The sequence below is a fragment of the Botryllus schlosseri genome, chromosome 10 (genome assembly GCF_051294905.1).
Source record: "Botryllus schlosseri isolate E-star chromosome 10, Bs_hap1, whole genome shotgun sequence".
NCBI classification, from domain to species: Eukaryota; Metazoa; Chordata; class Ascidiacea; order Stolidobranchia; family Styelidae; genus Botryllus; species Botryllus schlosseri.
In genome coordinates this window covers 13,761,254-13,780,499 of record NC_137245.1, presented here as the reverse complement: position 1 = coordinate 13,780,499, position 19,246 = coordinate 13,761,254, and the positions used below count along the sequence as shown (strand labels likewise).

At 41.4% G+C, this 19,246-nt stretch overlaps 1 protein-coding gene across 3 annotated transcripts; it reads left to right on the top strand.

Moving 5' to 3' along the window:
- Positions 1 to 298: 298 nt before the first annotated feature.
- On the top strand, positions 299 to 17,688 carry LOC145449183 (uncharacterized). 3 transcript variants are annotated; one of them, XM_080327655.1, is made up of 8 exons: positions 299 to 680; positions 11,924 to 12,033; positions 14,358 to 14,506; positions 14,589 to 14,731; positions 15,926 to 16,034; positions 16,098 to 16,242; positions 16,318 to 16,459; positions 17,240 to 17,688. In XM_080327655.1, the coding sequence occupies exons 1-8, from the start codon at positions 432 to 434 to the stop codon at positions 17,342 to 17,344; spliced, it is 1,152 nt and encodes a 383-aa protein (XP_080183781.1). In that variant the 5' UTR covers positions 299 to 431; the 3' UTR covers positions 17,345 to 17,688. The 3 variants fall into 3 exon arrangements, with proteins under 3 accessions (XP_080183781.1, XP_080183783.1, XP_080183782.1); XM_080327657.1 differs by lacking the exon at positions 299 to 680 and adding an exon at positions 7,798 to 8,207; XM_080327656.1 differs by lacking the exon at positions 299 to 680 and adding an exon at positions 10,128 to 10,867.
- The last annotated feature ends 1,558 nt before the right edge of the window (positions 17,689 to 19,246 follow it).

Genomic DNA, 19,246 nt, shown 5'->3' with positions numbered 1-19,246 from the left:
GGTTTTTTAACTTGTGCAGGTTGCTATTTGTCGCAATGATAAACAGTCCTTCAGAGTCAGAAAGCGAACTTTTGACAGGCAATAGATAAGTGCGTTTGCGTTTGTCTATTTGCGATACACTTCATGTTCCTCATGCGGGGTCTAACAAGTGACGTATATTATTTTATAAGGACTACGAATGCCTATGGTATGAAGTAACCTCCGTCAATTGATGCGGTCACTATAAATAATTGTATATTTCTACATCCGAGTTGAACATCATCTCACACTCACACTTGCCTCATACAAGTATAAACTGCTGTAGTAAGCGCTGCAATATCTTGGTCTGTTGCGTTAAAGGGGAAACATCTGTAAAGTGGAATCACCATATTGCTTTATTTAAGGGCACGGCATAATTTCGAGAAATCCTTGTAGAACCCAATAGGTATAGAATGCCTCTCGAAGCACACCCAATAGTTATTCCAAGTGGCGTACCGCCAGGAAATTTTGCGTCCAAACTTATCAAAGCCATTCACGGAGATAGTCGAAACAACGTATTTCCAGCTGACGGACCATACGCTAGGGAGAGCAGGATGTCGGGATTGTCAGCATACGGCTCGAATGGAGTTCCTAAGGACATAAGAGTGGAAATACCGTTGGAACATCCACAAGAAGGGAGAAATAATCCACAGCCCACCAAGGTGTGTGTCATATTCTCTTTAGATAAGGACACATCACATAATATGTGTATATTGCCATTCCCCATATATGTGCATTTTCTACAAGATGATTTCTTGACAGATTTTGCCAGCCGAGGAGCATATTACATACATTTCCCTCTATCATATGCCGTAGTGCCTCGCAGTTACTTTTAAGTTGATTGACTCATTTGTGGTGCAGTTCCGGACAGCCTATGTAATCCGCTCAATGTAGGAGATGCATGATGATTTAATGGCATACTGCGTCGGGCGCAAGTATATGCAATATGCATCGACTTCATCGTAGATGTTTTCTCGTTCCACTAATTGTATCTCCGTATGGGTCCTGCAATATGGCTGAATTTGAATGCCATTATAATATTTCAAAAATGTATTTTTCCATGAATCATATCGAATCTAAAAATGATTTCATCTCTAGGCAAGACGTTGTAGGCCAGAGGTCTCAAACACGCGGCCCGCGAGACCATTTTGTGCGGCCAGTGACGGCATTTGGGATTTCGTACTATTTCACAATATTTATCTACCAATTTTGTTTAATTTGAGAACTTAAAATTCGCTCTAAAACTGCTCCAGAAGCCTGAAACTACTCATAAAACTTCATTATTACATCATTTTCAAAAGTTACCACGCAGTGGAAGATAAACTATTACGTGACATGACCTGTTTATGATTCGTGACTGAAAATTGTGATTTGGACTTGGGCGCGATTTTCTGTAGAAATACTCGTACATGCAATCGTCGCGTCAGGCGTTACAACCAGAGAAGGATGATTCCACATTTATACTGCTATGGCACAGTATTCATTATCTTCAAGTTGTTATTGATCTGTTCCAATATTCGAAGGCATATTTAACGCTGATTGTATTTCACTTTGGTAATGACATGATCAATATAGCCTGGTTATCAGGAGTAGGCCTATGCCAGAAACCCGGATTAGGCTGTACTGCTCCAATGCTCTGGTATCAGACCAATCTTTGTAAAATTCTTAAAGTCTACCTATAACTGTAGCATGTCAAATGTCCGCAAGCTGCAAAATTATAACGCGAGAGCTTTTGCGATGTCCTGATTCATTTTTACTCTCGCATGGTGTCTACAATCAAATATTTTGACAAACTATGCCAAGTACAGCAACAAAATTATTGAAATACTTGAAATGTGATTTTTTCTTGCCACGCGTGAATTCGCAATAGTGAATTACATTTTCACGAAGCGTGTGGAATATCACTCTGCAAATAAGGCCTACATTGAATTCACCCCATTATTATTGCTGCGGCCCGCGGAGCACTCCAATAGTAGGAAATTGGCCCGCGAGCACGTTTGAGACCTCTGTTGTAGGCTAAGGTTCCCGATCGTGGGATTGAAATGCAGACTAGATCGTGATACTTGGTGAGTCACTAGCTACTAGAAGAATTACTAGGAACCTTTTAGTCAGGCAACAATGACGGAAATCACGATAATCGACCATACTAAGTGAGACTGAGTGTAAGGGTGCAATGCAGTCAATCGTTGATGTAACTGACGCAGCGTTTTATACAACGAATTCGATTGTATTGCTGTTGTCGGCAAATTGTTCACTATAAATCAACATGATGGTGCTTGTTTGCTGTGCAAGTAACGATTATAAACGGGGTGATTCTTGGAGTGAAGACCTTGTCGGTTCCCATTTTCCACTAGCCTACTATCCGACCGAGAGCCGTAAGCCCTGTTTCATTTCTAAATGACGATCACGATCATCCACACACTGCACACTTCATAGTTTCGTTCTACTCATGCTAAAGTAGGGCCGTAGCGATCGGACTTCTTGTTAGTGGAAACCGTGGAACTCTGGTATAATGACAAAGCAACTTTCACGGTCATTGCAGTGGGTTTGAGGTTATCGACATTCACAACAAAATTCGATCAGTTGCAATTGATGGAGCCCGGTCAGTCTGCGCTATGCTGCCACTACCGTATAGCATCTCACAATATACTAGTGTTGGGATCAAGTCACTACCTTCGAGTCACGAGTCATTTCGAGTCATTGCACATTTTGACTCGAGTCAAGTCAAGTCAATCGATTTTCAAAGGTGACTCGAGTCAAGTCAAGTCACTCTATTTTTGGAGGTGACTCGAGTCAAGTCGAGTCAAGTCAAGTCAAGTCACGAGTCAAGTCACAATTCAAGTCAAGTTGCCTTTTCAAAGTATTAGGCATGATAACGTCATTGCATTTTGCTAGCTGTCAGAAATACAGATTGAGTGGTCATTGCTTTTGAACCGATGAACGAATATAGAGTTAAATATAAACGCAAGAAGGCGCTGTATTGCTCACATATAGCCTACGTATGACTGATAAATCTCAGTTTAATGGATACGAATTGATAAGATGCAATACATTACGCATTTACAAATCGATATGATACAATTCGAACCTGCGCCAATGGTTGAGGACTATATAAACTATATTCGAATTCAGTTTCAATAAAACAAGAGGTTTGGTTAAGGTAAAAACTGAGAACAGAAATGACTTTACTATACTATTTTACGACAACGTAAGCTGTAAGCTTCGATCACTTCCTTTGCGTTCAATTTATTTGTGACAGAACAATGGAGGCTCAGTAAAACGCACGATCATTTAATGATTGGTCGCTCTCACCGGTTACACCAGCGTTACGCGAACAATCCGACCATATACAAGATGCAGGGGTTTTGATCGACGCCGATTACTTGATGACTTGAAATTGACTCGTGAATTTTGCCCCGAGTCACGAGTCAATCCACATTTCTGATAGGCCGAGTCAAGTCAAGTCAAGTCATTTTAGCAAACTGACTCGAGTCAAGTCAAGTCATACGAAAAAGGTGACTCGAGTCTGACTCGAGTCAAGTCATGACTCGAGTCATCCCAACACTGCAAAATACAATTATACATTTATTTTGCTTTAAATCTGCGAAGAACCGCAGTACGCACAAAAGAGTCATATGCGACTCTCGAGTCACGGTTTGCCGGCCCCTGTACTAGACTTATAAGGTTCCGTGCCTATGCTGAGTCATGGCCTGCTATTTTAGTAGGCCATGGCTGAGTTGAGTAGCTATATTGGGCAAGCATACCCGAATATAAACACGTCACAGTCTATTCTCTAACTGTGAAAATAAAACTCACCAACCACAGCTGAATGTCTCACGGAAAATATTTATTTGTGCATTATGTAAGAGAAGGAAATAAGATAATATAGGATGCAGGAATTCTGTAAATCATTACCTCGCTTCACTGGATAAAACCGAGTTAAGTAAGTTCATTGTCACTGTGTAGTGACGTTTACGAGGTGAATATTTGCTTGACTACCGCGTTTCACCGAATTCCCACCTTGTGTTGTTTTGTGCTTGCGGCAGTGCGGGATTAAGACCTTGAGGACTTTGGATCCAAAACTAAACGAAAATATCATAGCGAGTATCTTGATAACCAACGCTACGTTGTATATACTCATGGAAATGACGATAGGATGCCCGAATGGAAAGACCGCCTGGGTTACAAGAATCGATACCAAGTCCGTGAACACAACGATAACGCACGAGGTAACCCCTCGGCGCACCGCTAATTCTATAGGACTGGTGATGGTGTGCTCAGACTTGCCCGCGACAGAATGGGCCCATTTCTGAACGTATGCCAACGTCGGATACCGCGGCCGTATGGATTCGCGTCTACTCGCATCCAATTCCTCGAGTTCCACTTGCGTCTCGAACTTCACTCTGGCGGCGGGATAGATGAACAGGAAAATGACAAGAAAATTAACAACTGCCACTGGAACCACCAACGCATTTCGGTGGCTTGGTTCTATCAATGGCGTGCCCGCTGTAAAATTGGCCAGTACGCATCCGGACGGACTATCTGTGAAGTCCATTAGTAAAATGTAAAAAACGATCAAAACAGCAGCCGATAACGTAATGAATACACAGAAAAATCTGCTAAGCCAATTAACCCACGGTTTGATATTAGGCCTGACGTATGAGTGTTTATATATTAATCTTTGGAGTCTCCACAAAAACAAATATATCACGTAAGATGATATCACGTGCGCGCCAACGGTGACATCGCCCATTTCCTTGCATGTGATGGCGAACGTGTGCCCTTCACAGAATTGGAAGCTCATGAACGTCACAATAGGGAAAGAAACGCACACTGTCATTGCTATGGTTCCGTAGACATAAATGGCTCCTGTGCTCAGACTGGAGCTGGAGGCGCGCTTTTTCCATCTTCTTGTCTTTGTCCCATAAATGATCATAGAAAGTAATGTCCAAATGGTAAAAACTAGGACTACCAGTGTCAGTATTTCCAGCGCGAAAAACCATTCTTCCCTTATAGGTTTCTCATTCCCGTTTCCCATTTCTTTGGAACCATTTTTGGGAAGAGTTGTGTTGTTGAAATAAGCGAATGTCGTGGTATCGACCGTGGTAACATCCATCACGTGTGCATCCGTAGACAAGCGTATGAGTATCCAGAACAATCTCGTATCATATCGTCTCAGTTAAGCTATAATCGCGAAAATAAATGATGCAAAATTACGTAAACAGCAAGCTGACTATTCCATCACCAACAAATTTAGTTTCTGCCTGCACTGCGTAATGACTAATGAAAAATAACGGTACGGAATTCCTGTAGGCAACCATCAAACAGGCACCCTGTGAAGAGACAGTGTTTTACAAGTAGGAACCCTCCCAATCAATACCCCGTGCATCAGTCCACCAGCACGAATGATACAGCCTGCGAATCAGTTTTGCACAATCAAAAATGTCGTTATTTTTCGGTGTATGAGTAATTTCCTCGCGGTAAAGTGCGCCCGCAAGGATTAACAATTAACTTGCTATGCATCACGAGCGCGTCATAGTCATCATTCTCGGTGTCCGCAATCTTCCGGTGTGAAAACAGCGGCGAAACCACGAAACTCCGGCCTTCGTGCATCGCATTACAGTTACGGTACGCCATAAACGAGTCTGCAACTCTGCATGCTTATATCAAACATCTGACCGATAATCCAATATTACTTGTGACGCTTTTTACAGTGAACAGGATATTATACATGACGTCGTATACAAGCGAGCATAGAAAAGTGTCAGCGTCGACATTTCCTGTGCTTTCACGGAAATCGCACAATACGGCCGATGTATTACCCTTGCGTAGACTGATTCCTAGCTGAAACGGCCTCATATAGAGAATAGAGCTTCTGCCTCGGCCCCAATGCATAAACATTAGTGTTTGTTATTGATAAATCGGCCAATACTGGCATTTCGAAGAAATCAATATCGACGAACTATGATGTCAGCGTGAAATTTGACTATATGGTGACTAGTGCATGGCATTATGGAGACTGTAGTCTACAGTCTCTAAAATGACAAAAGGAGAGAATTGTTATGTAATATATAACGTGATGTGCAAATGTTCTTAGATAGGTAGTTGTGTTTCTGCGTATATCCTCCTAGGCTCTTTCTAGGTAAAATACAATATTCAGCCTACTTTTTTTCTGACGTTCATTCCTACAGTGCATTTGGATCGTCCCAATACAGATAGCAGATTTAGAAATGTAATGAGACGTCTTTGTTTATGTCGTGATCCGTCGCTGGTTACCTACCACGGTCTATAAGGGTCAACTAAAACATACATATTCGAAAGTCACTCGATTTTGTACCAAAGAGCTGTAAAGTTGTGTCACACGAAAGCATGGGATAAGCTTTCTACCTTCTCCTTCAGTCTGTTGACGAATACCTAATTGAACGCCTCATTACCAATTATATACTACGCATTAGATGCATCGATTTCACGTCGCTTACGAAGGTGCCAGCATAGCGTCTATTTTTATCATCGCTCTGGTCCAATAATCCATTGGGACTGCTATCAACACCACATGAGACGCAAATGGATCAAGACGCATTAACCTAAATCAAAAGCGTGTCTATTCCAACTCGCAAATTTTTGGCAAATGAGCATGTTGCTGTGCAGCTAAATACAGTTAAGCTTACGGCGATGTGTATTTCGTGCCAAATCCAAGTTATTCGCGCCCATGATCATGACTTCGGGATGGATGCTTAGTTTGGGGGAGGGAAGGTCTTCGTCCTTCCGCTCTTATCGGGCCAGAGCTTGATTTCAACTCTTCAATGCAATCAGTTATCCAATTGTGGGTTGGCTGGGTATACTAGTTGCGAGCCATTGTATAGTCCGGCGTGTCCCAAAACTGCAGTACTCCCACCAGTTTCAGAGGGCCTGTCACATGTTAATCTCTTGGTTTATAAATATGGGGCTACTGATCTGAGGCTAAAAACTGATACTGATAAGTATATTCAAACTAAGTGCCCAATTGAATGTATCGTGAACTACTCTGTTTATTGGAATTTCCCCTTGTACAATGATCAACAACAAAGATCGTTTGGTATGCGAACGAATTGCCTCACAGTAAATATATAGCAAGTACTTTTAAGTTGAAACAATAACAAAGGAAACAGAACTGCGCTTGAAGCAGGTGTCAGGCATTATATTATCGCAATTGGGTTTGTTTTATTATATATTGATGGGGTTTCGACCACGTTGGCCATTTTTGGTTTCGCTGTGAAGCATTTGTAAATGCCAACAACTCCGCGAAAATATTCCAAAAACTCTCCTATGTAATTTTTACATAGGTTTAAGTAACTGCTGCTCTATAGTTTGACAAAGCCTTCCACAGTTTCCCTGGTTAGCGTGGCCACCGGGCAATATGCGGGAGTCGTTGATTGGCATGTCGATATTGTCAGAGACGACCATTCCATTTCGTTCGGCTTCATCCCAATAATAGCGGTTTCAGCGCTGATCGCTGAATGACGCAAACATTGTCTTGCTCCGCGTCATCCGCCTGGTACCAGGTATTTGAAGACCTGTCATTCTGTACCTTGAACTACTCTTATCGTTACTTTGCTACACAGCACGAAAGACGCGATATTTATCAATAACCAAATTCCTTGAAGTGATATTGGGTGAGCACTGGTTGATTTACCCTATTCAACTGGATCTATAAATCGCCGTCTGGAGTCGGTAGTGCTCGTAATATTACCGGGAGACCTGTTCTCTATCAGAACAGCGGCGTTTCCAGATTAACGATATGGCAAGCAGTCACACGGCTGTCAATTTCGGAGTCCTTATTACTATGTTATTTCCTGTATTTCTGGGAATATGAGGTGAGAACATAAGCCCTCCCTGCTCCTGATTAATTCAAATCTTGATTGATCGCATCCAATTGACCCTGCTCATATCTAAAAATGGCGTCACGAAAAATACTAATTGAAAAAGCGAATATATGATTGTAATACGACTCTTTGGAGTCACGTCAGGTCAGATAACATTAATGTGAAGTCATAATTGCACTTCTCTTGACTATAAAGAAGCCATCATCGGGTGTTCACCGTTCATAAACGGAATATTTCTAAGATTTCACCACACATCACTTGGCAGTCGCTCGGATAACACAGCAAAGACGTCTCCGGCAGGATATGGAAGAAATACTATCTTTTGACGTAAGACGGTTAACCATACATTCCTAATGCTAGCAAGCAGAAATAACTGTTCACGTCCAGTGTCCAGCGTGTTTCTAAATTCTATCACCGGCCTTGAAAGATTAAAAGTGAATTATTGCAGTGTTGAGGAATGAATTTATCCAATGCGTCATCACAATCATGAATGCGTCAGATCAGAATGTTGGTAATCAAGAATTTAGTCGGCGTAAAACCCACTCTGCTCACTGCTGAGTACGCAATTCAGACCCCGTAGTACAGCCTTATTTGCACCCAGTGTTAAAAGGCTTTGACTCTATATCGAATATACACTTATACAGGATTAATGCTGCTTGATAAAGCAAATTCATTTGTATTGCATATAAATATCAGCTATACTCAAATTCGTATCAATACTTGGACATAATATATCCATCACTTTATGGGCTGTATCCTTTATTATTATTCCTCTCACTATTTACCTCATGAGCTATCCCTTGTGCCTGACTCGCATCGTAGCTTTTCCATGTTTTAGAATACTTCAATCTGACACAAGAAGTTTCCTGTTTGTTACTCATGACGTGCGGCCATTTGTACCAGACCAGTTAACTCATTGTTGATTTCTGTACTTCTTTTGTAGAGCCCAACCTGAGGTCCTGCGCGATTTGAACGAGAATCAGTATCATTAGTCATGTTAGTGATCTATCAGCAGTATTCAAAATATACGCCATACGAGCGCAGGCGCAGACCTTGTTATCGATTGTGATGTATCAAAAATGAACCTTACCCTATGCATGGTGGCTATATTTAGACTACAGAGTCGATACCGACATTGATATAATAGATTCATAATGTAAATGATCGGTGAACTATGATTGGCATCGATGGGTTGGGCATGTGGGAGCAAAATTCAGACATGTAAACGCATGAGAGGAGTAAATGATAACCCCAACAAGAGCATTGTGATATATAGTTAACGTATAGTAGTAAGGTTGATGATTAGTGTGTTGAGCTGTTTCAGATCAAAATTCATTGCATATTACGTTCGACTTTTTTACAACGCTTGTCAAATCACGGGTTCAGTAAGTAATTTATCAAACACAACGTATCACATTTATAATATCATCCGATATATATTTTTGATTTATTTCAGATATCTATCGCTACCTCACCATATGAATAAATCAGCCAGGCTGACTAAGTGGCTATTTATTGTTTGAATACTATTTCACATGTAATCTTCAGCATTCCACGACACCGTGTAATATTACCGATATCGTAATTTTCATTTAAGCACCTTTTGTGTACTACTAAACGCTCAAAAATACTTATATAGATGAATGCTCGTTTATCCAATACAAATATTTGTATATTTCGCCAGCTTACTTAGCCAACTAGTGCGTTTGGAATATCAACACTCGGATAATTAGGTGTATAGAATTAAGTGGTATTGAGATAATCTTTCGCAAGCGCTCGCACACCACGGTTAAGGGTATGCTCAAGGACTTTCGACCTCTTCACCACTATATCTTGAATCACTATTCAACAATAGCTTCAGGACTCTGTAGGACGTGTAAACATTTAAAATAAATGGGTGTTGATTTACGGATCGAGACGTTTATTGTTGTCTAATCAGAGTAACAATACCCTTTCTAATATGTCCTGTTCGATTGTGCCAATCACGACACCGCCATTGTGGCGCAGGAGGTAATCTTTCGTCGGTAATTCAGCGAGAGGTTGTGAATTTCGAAATTCGCTGAGCGCATTGTTACATGGGCGGAGGAATGAGAGTGGAATTCGCGCGGCGTATGTACTGATAATTTAGCCAACGCAAGTGTTTTATCGTGGATAACGCGTGTTTGGGGACGTGAGAACTTAACCTGATTAAACCAATATTGTGAGAAGGGGAATAGTAACGCACTTGGGATCGGTTTAATATTGATAAACGTGTGTAGCGTTTTGATATCGAAATATTGATACCTGAACTGTTGTAAACGTCGTAGCGCCATTGACAGTGATGTGGTGTAGCAGGGCTACTAATCTACTTTGTTACTCTGCAATAATCTAGGAGTTTATATAGATTAAAAAAGAGATGGAGTTAGCAAATGCTGTATTCAGCTATTCCAAATGGCGGATAACCATACAATGGACTGATCTTCCTCGAGTTTTCGAATAGGTGTCATGTAATGTCATCGTAAGGATTTAGCAATGCAGCTAAAGCTATTGTTTAATGCTCAAAGCATGCGAGCAGTCATAGGTCATGCGGTCAATTGGTCATCATGACCCTAACAATGGCCATTGCTACTCATCATGTGTGCTAGACAGAAGTGATATTACGCTAACGTTCACATTTTGCCGCTCGGACGGTAGCCAGTACTCACGTATAGGCGCTACAAGGCCATTGCATACTGAATAGAAGGTTTCCAGCTCATCATAAAATGAGAATTCCGAGAAAAGCCGAAATAAGAATAAGAAAACAATGGATGTACGCACAATTCCCTAATAATGAGATGTATCTAATTGTTCAATATCCTTCCGCAGATTTGTTTGGTGCAAATTGCCTACATATATTGACAAGGTAGTTCTACATAACCGTACGCAGAAAGCAGTTCCCTTAGACCTTGGTATTTGTCATCCCACTTACTATCATGTTGAGCGCTACCAAACCCAACGGACAGAAACATGTAAGTTTGTATTTAGAACCCTCAGACGTGAACTCAGCATGTTATTGAAATATATCGACTTGTAGCTGCCCGTGTCCGGCTTTTCATTTAACGTGATCGCGTTTGTTTAGCTGCACTTCCTAGCGAACCGCTTTGGGATTTATCATACATTCGCTCTTTATCTCACGAGTATATATAGTACAATCGCACAGAACCCCGATCCGACATGAGCGCATAAAGGAATGACGTAACGACTTGCAGACACTGCCTTGCTAATGCCTTTGTCTGTAGATATGGTAAAGTCGCGTCTATATACTAAGTATTACGAATTACGGAGATGCGATATGGATATATGGTATACCTTTTAGCGTAGTTTCTCTTGCCAATTGAATCTTTCTACGGTAAAATGTCATCAATTCGTGCTACCAGAAATTATGTAATTCCAAAATTGTCAATATATATTACTCGCCCACGACGGATTTTAATCTCTTGCCAATGAAGTGACGAAAGCATCTGGTTCCGAATAGGTAATCACAAAGCGACACCACTTGTAAATACACGGAGACAATTCGTTATTATTCGAGTCCAAGTAGAAGCGCAAATACTCAATTTAATGTGTTCTCTTTGAAGCCCTAGCAATGTGTGTTGTGCGTTGGTCACTCAAATTCGCCAATATCTTTCCTGACGAACACCTAACTTCATGCATGACAGTATATCTATATAATTATGACATATTCTCCATCAGGATTACCCCACCCGGTTTTATATCTTAAAATGATGACATCACAATAAAATCAGGACATGTATATTCATCGCGAGATCCTTTAATTAGTTTGGACAATTTACAGCCTGAATCCAATACCCGGTATTCTCCTCAATTTCATACATCAATTTACGCCTGCTGCATGGCATATTCACAATACAAAATCTCTTCGAAGAAATATTTCTATGCCTATTACCAGATTGTAGCAAACGCACTCTATCAACGGTGTACGTCGTCTTTGAAAAAAATCACAGAGCTGAATCCAACAAAGCGCCTGCATATAGCCCAGGTTTATGGTGCATTATACCTTACAGGGTTTCATGAACTGGAAGGTTCCAAGTCGATATCAAAGCACCGACTCACGGGGAAGTCAAATGATTGATGATGTTGAAAGAGTGAAGACTGCTGGATCCAGATACGTGAGGTAGGGTATCTGACTGCATAACTAACTGTATCCAGTGGTGGCTTTTGGGGTGGGCGAGGTGGGCGGTCGCCCGGGCCCCCCTGGTCGAAGGGCCCCCCCTCCTTGGTTTATGCGCTTTTTTCAAGGATAATAGCGAATAAACATGGAAATCCGTGTACCAAGCAAGAATATGATTCCGTACAGATGTGTCAATCATCATCAAATCTCTGCATTTGTTAGAAAAGTCCCGTATCCCGATAATTATCACGTCTCTGCAGTCTGCTTGCGGTAGAATTACTTAGTTTTGATGTAGTCCATCCTTGCACACATGCAATAATAGATATGGCCGAATCCAGCATCTGGGCAAACCTTGACGTGACGAAAAACAAATAATAAAAACAAATGCGAAGCAACCACTGACTGTATCTCATCTTTGGTCATTCCTGACCAAAACTATGGGATATAGGTTGGTTTTTGGCTGTTCAATGCACTTTATAACGGTATAAATTGACAGAGATAAGCTAACAGATAGCGGGCATGCGGTTGGGCACACCGATTCGAGTATTGAATTGAGTCGAGCCGTGAGAGTCGATGTGTCCGAGTAACGAAAATATACGCCTTTCAGATTAAGACATATTTTATCGAAGTAGAATATAATTTCGATACGGACGTCCCACCGTAGGGAGCCTCGAAATTTCATTCACAACTCGGCATCCAAAACATATTACACAACGCTACGTTCGTCTAAGACAGTGGTTCCCAAACGGTGGGGAATTTCGGGATTTTTGGTGGGGAACAGAGTCACCTTTGAAAAAATCTTTACAGTAAAGTTCTCCTTTATTAAATGTCATTTTGAAATGCCGACCGAATATTTCATAGCTCATTTGCAATTCAGCGATTCAGCATATTATCAGTGCCTCCAATTAGCGAGAATTGCCTGGATAGCGACACCGATCCCCAGACATGTTTTTATTCATTTGTACACCATCATCGGTCACGAAACGTAGTGATAGAAAAATTCTGATTCGTTGTAATAAGAGCTCATATTGCTGAACAATGAACATGTATTCAAGGGAGATCGTGGACTCGCTAATTGATAGCACATCCGGACTCGTTACAAAGGAAATTACATATTTATGTTATTTCAAGTTCTTTCAGTATTGTGCGAAAGTGTAGTTTACAGCGGCTTATATATATATGTATCGCACGCATGAGTTCGTCAACACCAGTAAGTTTATCTGACCCATGTATTATTCGGTGTTTACGTATGTAAATTGATGCTACCCCGCAACATTTGGAAAATTTTCAAACCCCTCCTATTTTTCTGTTGGCTGCGCGCCGGGGTGGATACATATATTTACGGAGGTGCGTTTACGGTTACCAGTTCACCGCTGCGTTAATTTTATTGTGTGCTGATCAATTCCGGGGATCTTAACAATCATCAATAGCACGTACTATATACTAAGCAAATTCTCGCAAAATTTTATTGGAGGTAGCACTTTAAAGGGTAGATATGAATATAGAGTTTTTAGGTGGGGAAGGAAGGCTCGTAATAAATCGGAAGTGGGGAATTTGGATAAAAAGGTTGGGAACCACTGGTCTAAGACGACATTTTTGTAACTTTGTGAGCGACCGTGGCATTGTCACAAAGCGCTATGAAATAATTATGGCCAAGAAATACCAAATTATTTCCACGATGTGTAACTGGCATTTTTTTCTTGTAGAGCTTCCTGGAGGTACAGAACTTCAATATTGAATAGTGTATTCATATTGAAATGAACCCGAATATTTTCGGCTGACACTCGTCAGGGGTAATCGCCAGCAACTAGAAGAGAATTGGAAAGAACATTGTATATCAACAATCATATCACAAAATATGTTCTTTCCAATCTAGTAGAACATATTTTGTAATACGATTGTTGATATACAATGTTCTTTCGAATTCTCTACTAGTTGCTGACGATTACCCCTGACGAGTGTCAGCCGAAAACATTCTTATCGTAGTATCGTAGTATTCTTATCGTAGTATCGTATAGGCCCCGCTCTCACCAAACCCTAATAAAACATAACCTAACACAACACTACCCCTTCCCTAACCTACTTTAATCTAGCCCATAGCCTAACCCTAAGAAGACATAACCTAATCTAACCTAGCACCTCGGACCTAATATTCCAATCTCTGACCTTTACCCTTATAACCTTTAGGGGTAACCTAACCCAAACTTCCTTCCTAAGTTCGAAACGTCCTCTCCAAAACATACAATCTCCGAATTGTCTGGCTACCATGCCACTCAATTCAACTCGATCCCTTCGCTATTTTTTATGGTTTAACATCTGCATTATAGACCTCAACACGGCCATACACAGACCACCCACTTCGCACCACCCCAAGGGAAATTCGATCCGATAAAATCAGAGCAACAGGAACACATGGCAGAAGTGTTAAAACGGGAAGCGGCTCTGAAGGAACATTTGCGACAAAAAACTTTATCGTGTATGTTGACCGCACTAACTTATAATTAACTATGCGCCATACCTCGATTTGTGTACGCAATACCAGTTTCGTTTTTGTACAGTGCCGAGGATAGCCCAAAGTTATCCCCAAAGACGATCGTCCAGTAGTAGACAATCTGGGCCATTACCGTTGGAACCAAGAACATATTCGGCTGCTCAGAGATGGTTGAAAAGGAATCCGGAACAGGAAGAATTAGCGAATAGGGTGAGTGTCCGTTTGTTTACTGAATGGAGGAAGAGTTATATCTTTCAAAACAGTTATAAATTTCTGGCTTGCCACCGTGCTATCACATATTTTGCTCAGTTTCGTGACACGCCGCTGTCCAGGATTATGTGTTCTAAAATCCAACGTATCTGATGCACCAGCATGGTGTTTAAATTTTGTCAGATCGTGAAATGATAGGTTTCTGTTATTTGGTTTGCGTGGGGCTGTGGCCAAAGTAATGTTGGTCTGGGTTGGATATTCGAGCGTCTCTTCACTCCGTCGTGGTTGGCCGGAACCTGTTTTTTATATATTTTCAATGGAAATCAATTAGTATAGTTGTGGTATTGGAGATGTTTTATATTTTTCCGAAGCGATACGCTGTTCTAGAAATATTGTTTCGTTGCTGTTAAAAATACAACCAAGACTTTCAATTTGAAGGCGGCGCTTAGACTAGGGTTACCATATTTTGGAGTCGGGAAAGGAGACACTTTTACGACATCTGAATATTTTGTTAATCAGAGTTGAAATAAGCCTATTGCGCAATTTTTGCTGAAAAATATGGCTGGTTGACTAAAAAAATGGTCGTCGCTCTCGATCGAACCACGAATTTTCTATTTAGCGTCATTTTTGACCATTTTCACTCTAATCTATCCATTATCTTAGCTCTAAAAGCTGTAAAGGAGGACGAATTGCAAAATAGGAGGACATTTAGGCGTCCTCGGAGGACATTTTCAAAAATCTGAAAAAGTAAGACAAATTCTCCTAAAGGAGGACGGTTACCCTAGCATAGACTTAACAGTAGCTGAGATTAATTTTGCAATCAAGTAAACATATTGGTGTTTGCTGTGCGTCATACAACACATCCAGTCACCAGCGACATATGGTGCTATTTAGCTCAATAATGGGCTTCGTTTTGGCTCCAATTGTATGCGTGCATACTTTAACTGCTTTGAAAAAAATTGCAGGTGTGTGACTGTTCGTGATATATTATGCAGTGTCGATATTGATCACCTTCGAATGAATCAAATGACCACACAGTAAGATACTGCATATAGGTGCCAAACGTTTTGACCATTCACGCGATTCAAAACTAAATAGTAAACAACGAAAGATCACTTGCTTTGTTTATTATTCATATGCGAACCATTTCATGACGAAAGGAACTACACGCTGTATCTCGTCTTATACACTCAGGTATTGCGTCAAACCGGCAGGTCAGAAGTGGATAAATTGCTTGAAAACACCATACAGCCGAACGCAAAGAAAGCCGTCAGAGAATGGTTACAGACTGCTACAGAGGCTGGTGCGTTGCATTGAAAAACAGTCTGCGTTCGCAGGTAGAGAAGACTTGACATTTACATTACAGATAGACAAGCGGCATTGAAGTTCTTCCGGTCCGTTGGCGGCAGTAGACTGCTTGGGGGGCCAAGCGGTTTTCACCCGGAAAGAAACATGCAAGGGGATAGAAATGCTCGCCTCAACGCAGTACTCAGTGCATTACAAGAACAGCAGTAAGGCGAATCTCGATTAGGATTGTACAGAACACGCGGTATTGCTGGGAAAATATTCAACCGATTACTTTACAGTGGTCAGTACGACCTGCCGAGAGCAACGATGGACGACAAGCTGGAAGTTCTTATGAAAGCGGCGCAGCGAAAGCATCTCAGGCTGCTGTCTCCAAATACCCGTTTGCGAAGAAGGGAATTTCAGACGTGGCATCATATGCCGGTAAGTAGCCATCAGCCAACCCTAGCCATGTTTAATTTACATTACCAGAGCACAATTTTCGCCACCGAATAATTGCATTTTAAACATCTAGACTAGATCTATGTTATCAGGCACATTAAACGATTTCCTGAAAATTCAGCGCCGTGGAAACATCAGTTCCAACCAAACCGGTGGAATTTATAGGCCTGCTCATTGAACTGTTCCAAAAGTCCGGGTCTGCAATACTTCTGGATTTATATAGGAGGACCATATAAGTTCACGTTCACATCTTGGTCGGAATGCGGAAAAGTTGTGTTTTCTGACCTACAATACAGGCCTGTTGGGCTGAATTACTCTCTGTAACTTGAGACTCTATTGAAAAAATGCCATATTTTGATATCGGCAGAAAATATCGAGTTTATCGGCATCGGCTCAACCTCTGGATATCGGTCGACCTCCAATTCTGATATCCAACACATCTTTACTGCCAGCTAGTGTTGGTATTAAAAGTGCGAATTCCAATTGGCATGAACTAAAAGCATACTGGGCCCCAGGTCTGAAGTAGACTGCACTTCTCTAGCAAAGCTACCAACTACAAAGACCTCATTTAGCTTTAATAATGTTAACAGCGTATTTGAAGTTTGATCCATCGCCCAATAAGGTAAATTACATTATTATAAAATGCATCCTCAAAACATTGACATGTATGAACTTGACAAAGGAAATTTCCGACGCTCGAAGCTACTTTCTTTTTGAAATTTACGAGATGAAGTAAATTGTTCGATTATCATTTCTTCACAGGTTTATCCACACGTCGGGCCAGTGGAAAACGTTCTCTCCATGTACACAAAACCACGTGCTCCTAAGCCACAAACCTTCAAGATCCATCCCGAGTGGGGGGCGTGATTGGTCAATGGTCATCTCTCATTCCGCCGTACCCCTGTCACTACGGGAATCGTTTCAATTCCTCACATCTACTAATTTCCTCATATATGCGAGTTCAACCAAGTTCCATGTCAAGTCTGCGATTACCTTAGTTTCCACCAGATTGAGATTATACGCGTCACTAGCCACTGTATAGCCAGTCAGCAATGATAGCCATCTGTTTCGTTATGAATACAGGTTTGTCAATCTAGATGCGGATCAGTTTATTTACCACTTTATGGGGTCCGTGATTTTGATAACCTCTCGACTTCTCAATGTCATCATCCTTTTTTTGCATTTCATTATCAATAAAACATGCTATCTCATTTCTCGGGTGTAAGTGCATATTTTGGGCTAGGACGGGCGGGGCGCTCGTTTCGTTTCACACCTTGACAGCAATCAGCTGAACAGTGAACTGGTAGATTTACGAGATCGCCCACTCGGCCTTATTTCGTATAAGCCAGTAGTTCCCAACCTTTTTCGACTCGTGGCCCCCTTTATCAAGCTGGACACGAATATTCGCCGCCCCTCCATATTTACGGATCCGAAAAAGAGGACATATAAACGGGAAATGTATTCACCTAACTCTGATCGCTGGTGAATTGACTAAGAAAGGTCCTTCTCCCGAGTAGGTGCTCGGAAGATCTGATTCCGCGTCTTCTTTACGCGTTGAGTTGACCTTCTTCCGCGTCGTATGCAGTATAATCCGTCTTCGCGTGCATTTTTTGTCGTGCTAATTAAATATATCTCACTGGGCGTTCTAACATTTTCACCCCTTGTTTCTCAAAATCGCTCACTGGCGGGCGATATCGCCCACGTTGGGAACCACTGGTTTACATATAATCATTATTTTACGTGGCAAATTAAGAAAAATGAAGCCGTGTAATTACGAGAAGTTCTGACAACCATGCTTACAAGTCTTAATGCGATATTTCTCTACCTATTACATACAACATTTCGCCGGACATTTTTACAATTAGTTAAACAAATCCTCCGGGCAATGTACTGTAATATAGACAATAAGTCAGCGCCGTGCTCCTAATTTAATCGGAAGTTATGACTCGAACTCTTGGTGACGTTAGCGGAAATCTTTGGGCTTACTGGGTAATTTGGTTGTGACATAAATTCACTCATACAAGCAATCACCGGATACGAAAACGGGATATGAGGCGCTATTATGCGGGAGCTATAAATACGTCCATATTATCAGCCTCCGGGGTGCATAACAGACTCACCTTAGCCCGGAAAACTATCTCGTTACTCATCGCGACGATCTTGGCTTAGCGGTATCACAACTTGAATGACCGCTCAAGACTCTCACTAGTCACTACATTACATCTCCGTCTGTCGTCATAACAATCCTCGTTATCAGAAAGTGGCGGTACTAGCCTTTGTTATGTAACTGCGTAGTTTGAAACTAAAAAGACAACTTCACTCTTTCTCCTGATTTCCAAACCACCGAACTACAACACGAAGACATTGGCCAGGTGGCCACTGTCGCCGTAACGAATTTTGATGCAGCGTATATAAGCATCTCGAGTCGTCCAGAGCCTGAACGAACCTCGCTAAATCCAGTATTACCAAGTTGATTACGTTCGGACTGCGTCCACTATCTATAGTAGGCTAGTTGTGATCAACCTATTTGCCCTTACTAAATGAGCACTGAGCAGTAACCACTACAAGTCTGCTTTGAACACTAACCAGTTTCAGCGATTTGCGTAAACTGTGAAGTAATGACTTGGGTCCACGACTAACTTTCACTGGCACAATAAGCGTGTCTCATTAATCAAAATAATTTGAAAGTTCGAACGGCTACTTAGGACGCTACTACTAATAGATCCGGATGTGGTATGCAATATCAGACGCGTATTAGCGGTTTAAAGC

Coding starts and splice junctions, on each gene's coding strand:
- LOC145449183 (XM_080327655.1), top strand. CDS start 432: ATGCCTCTCGAAGCACACCCAATAGTTATTCCAAGTGGCGTACCGCCA. Junction 16,035..16,097: donor ACAGACTGCTACAGAGGCTG/GTGCGTTGCATT, acceptor TTTACATTACAG/ATAGACAAGCGGCATTGAAG. Junction 16,243..16,317: donor AGTGCATTACAAGAACAGCA/GTAAGGCGAATC, acceptor ATTACTTTACAG/TGGTCAGTACGACCTGCCGA.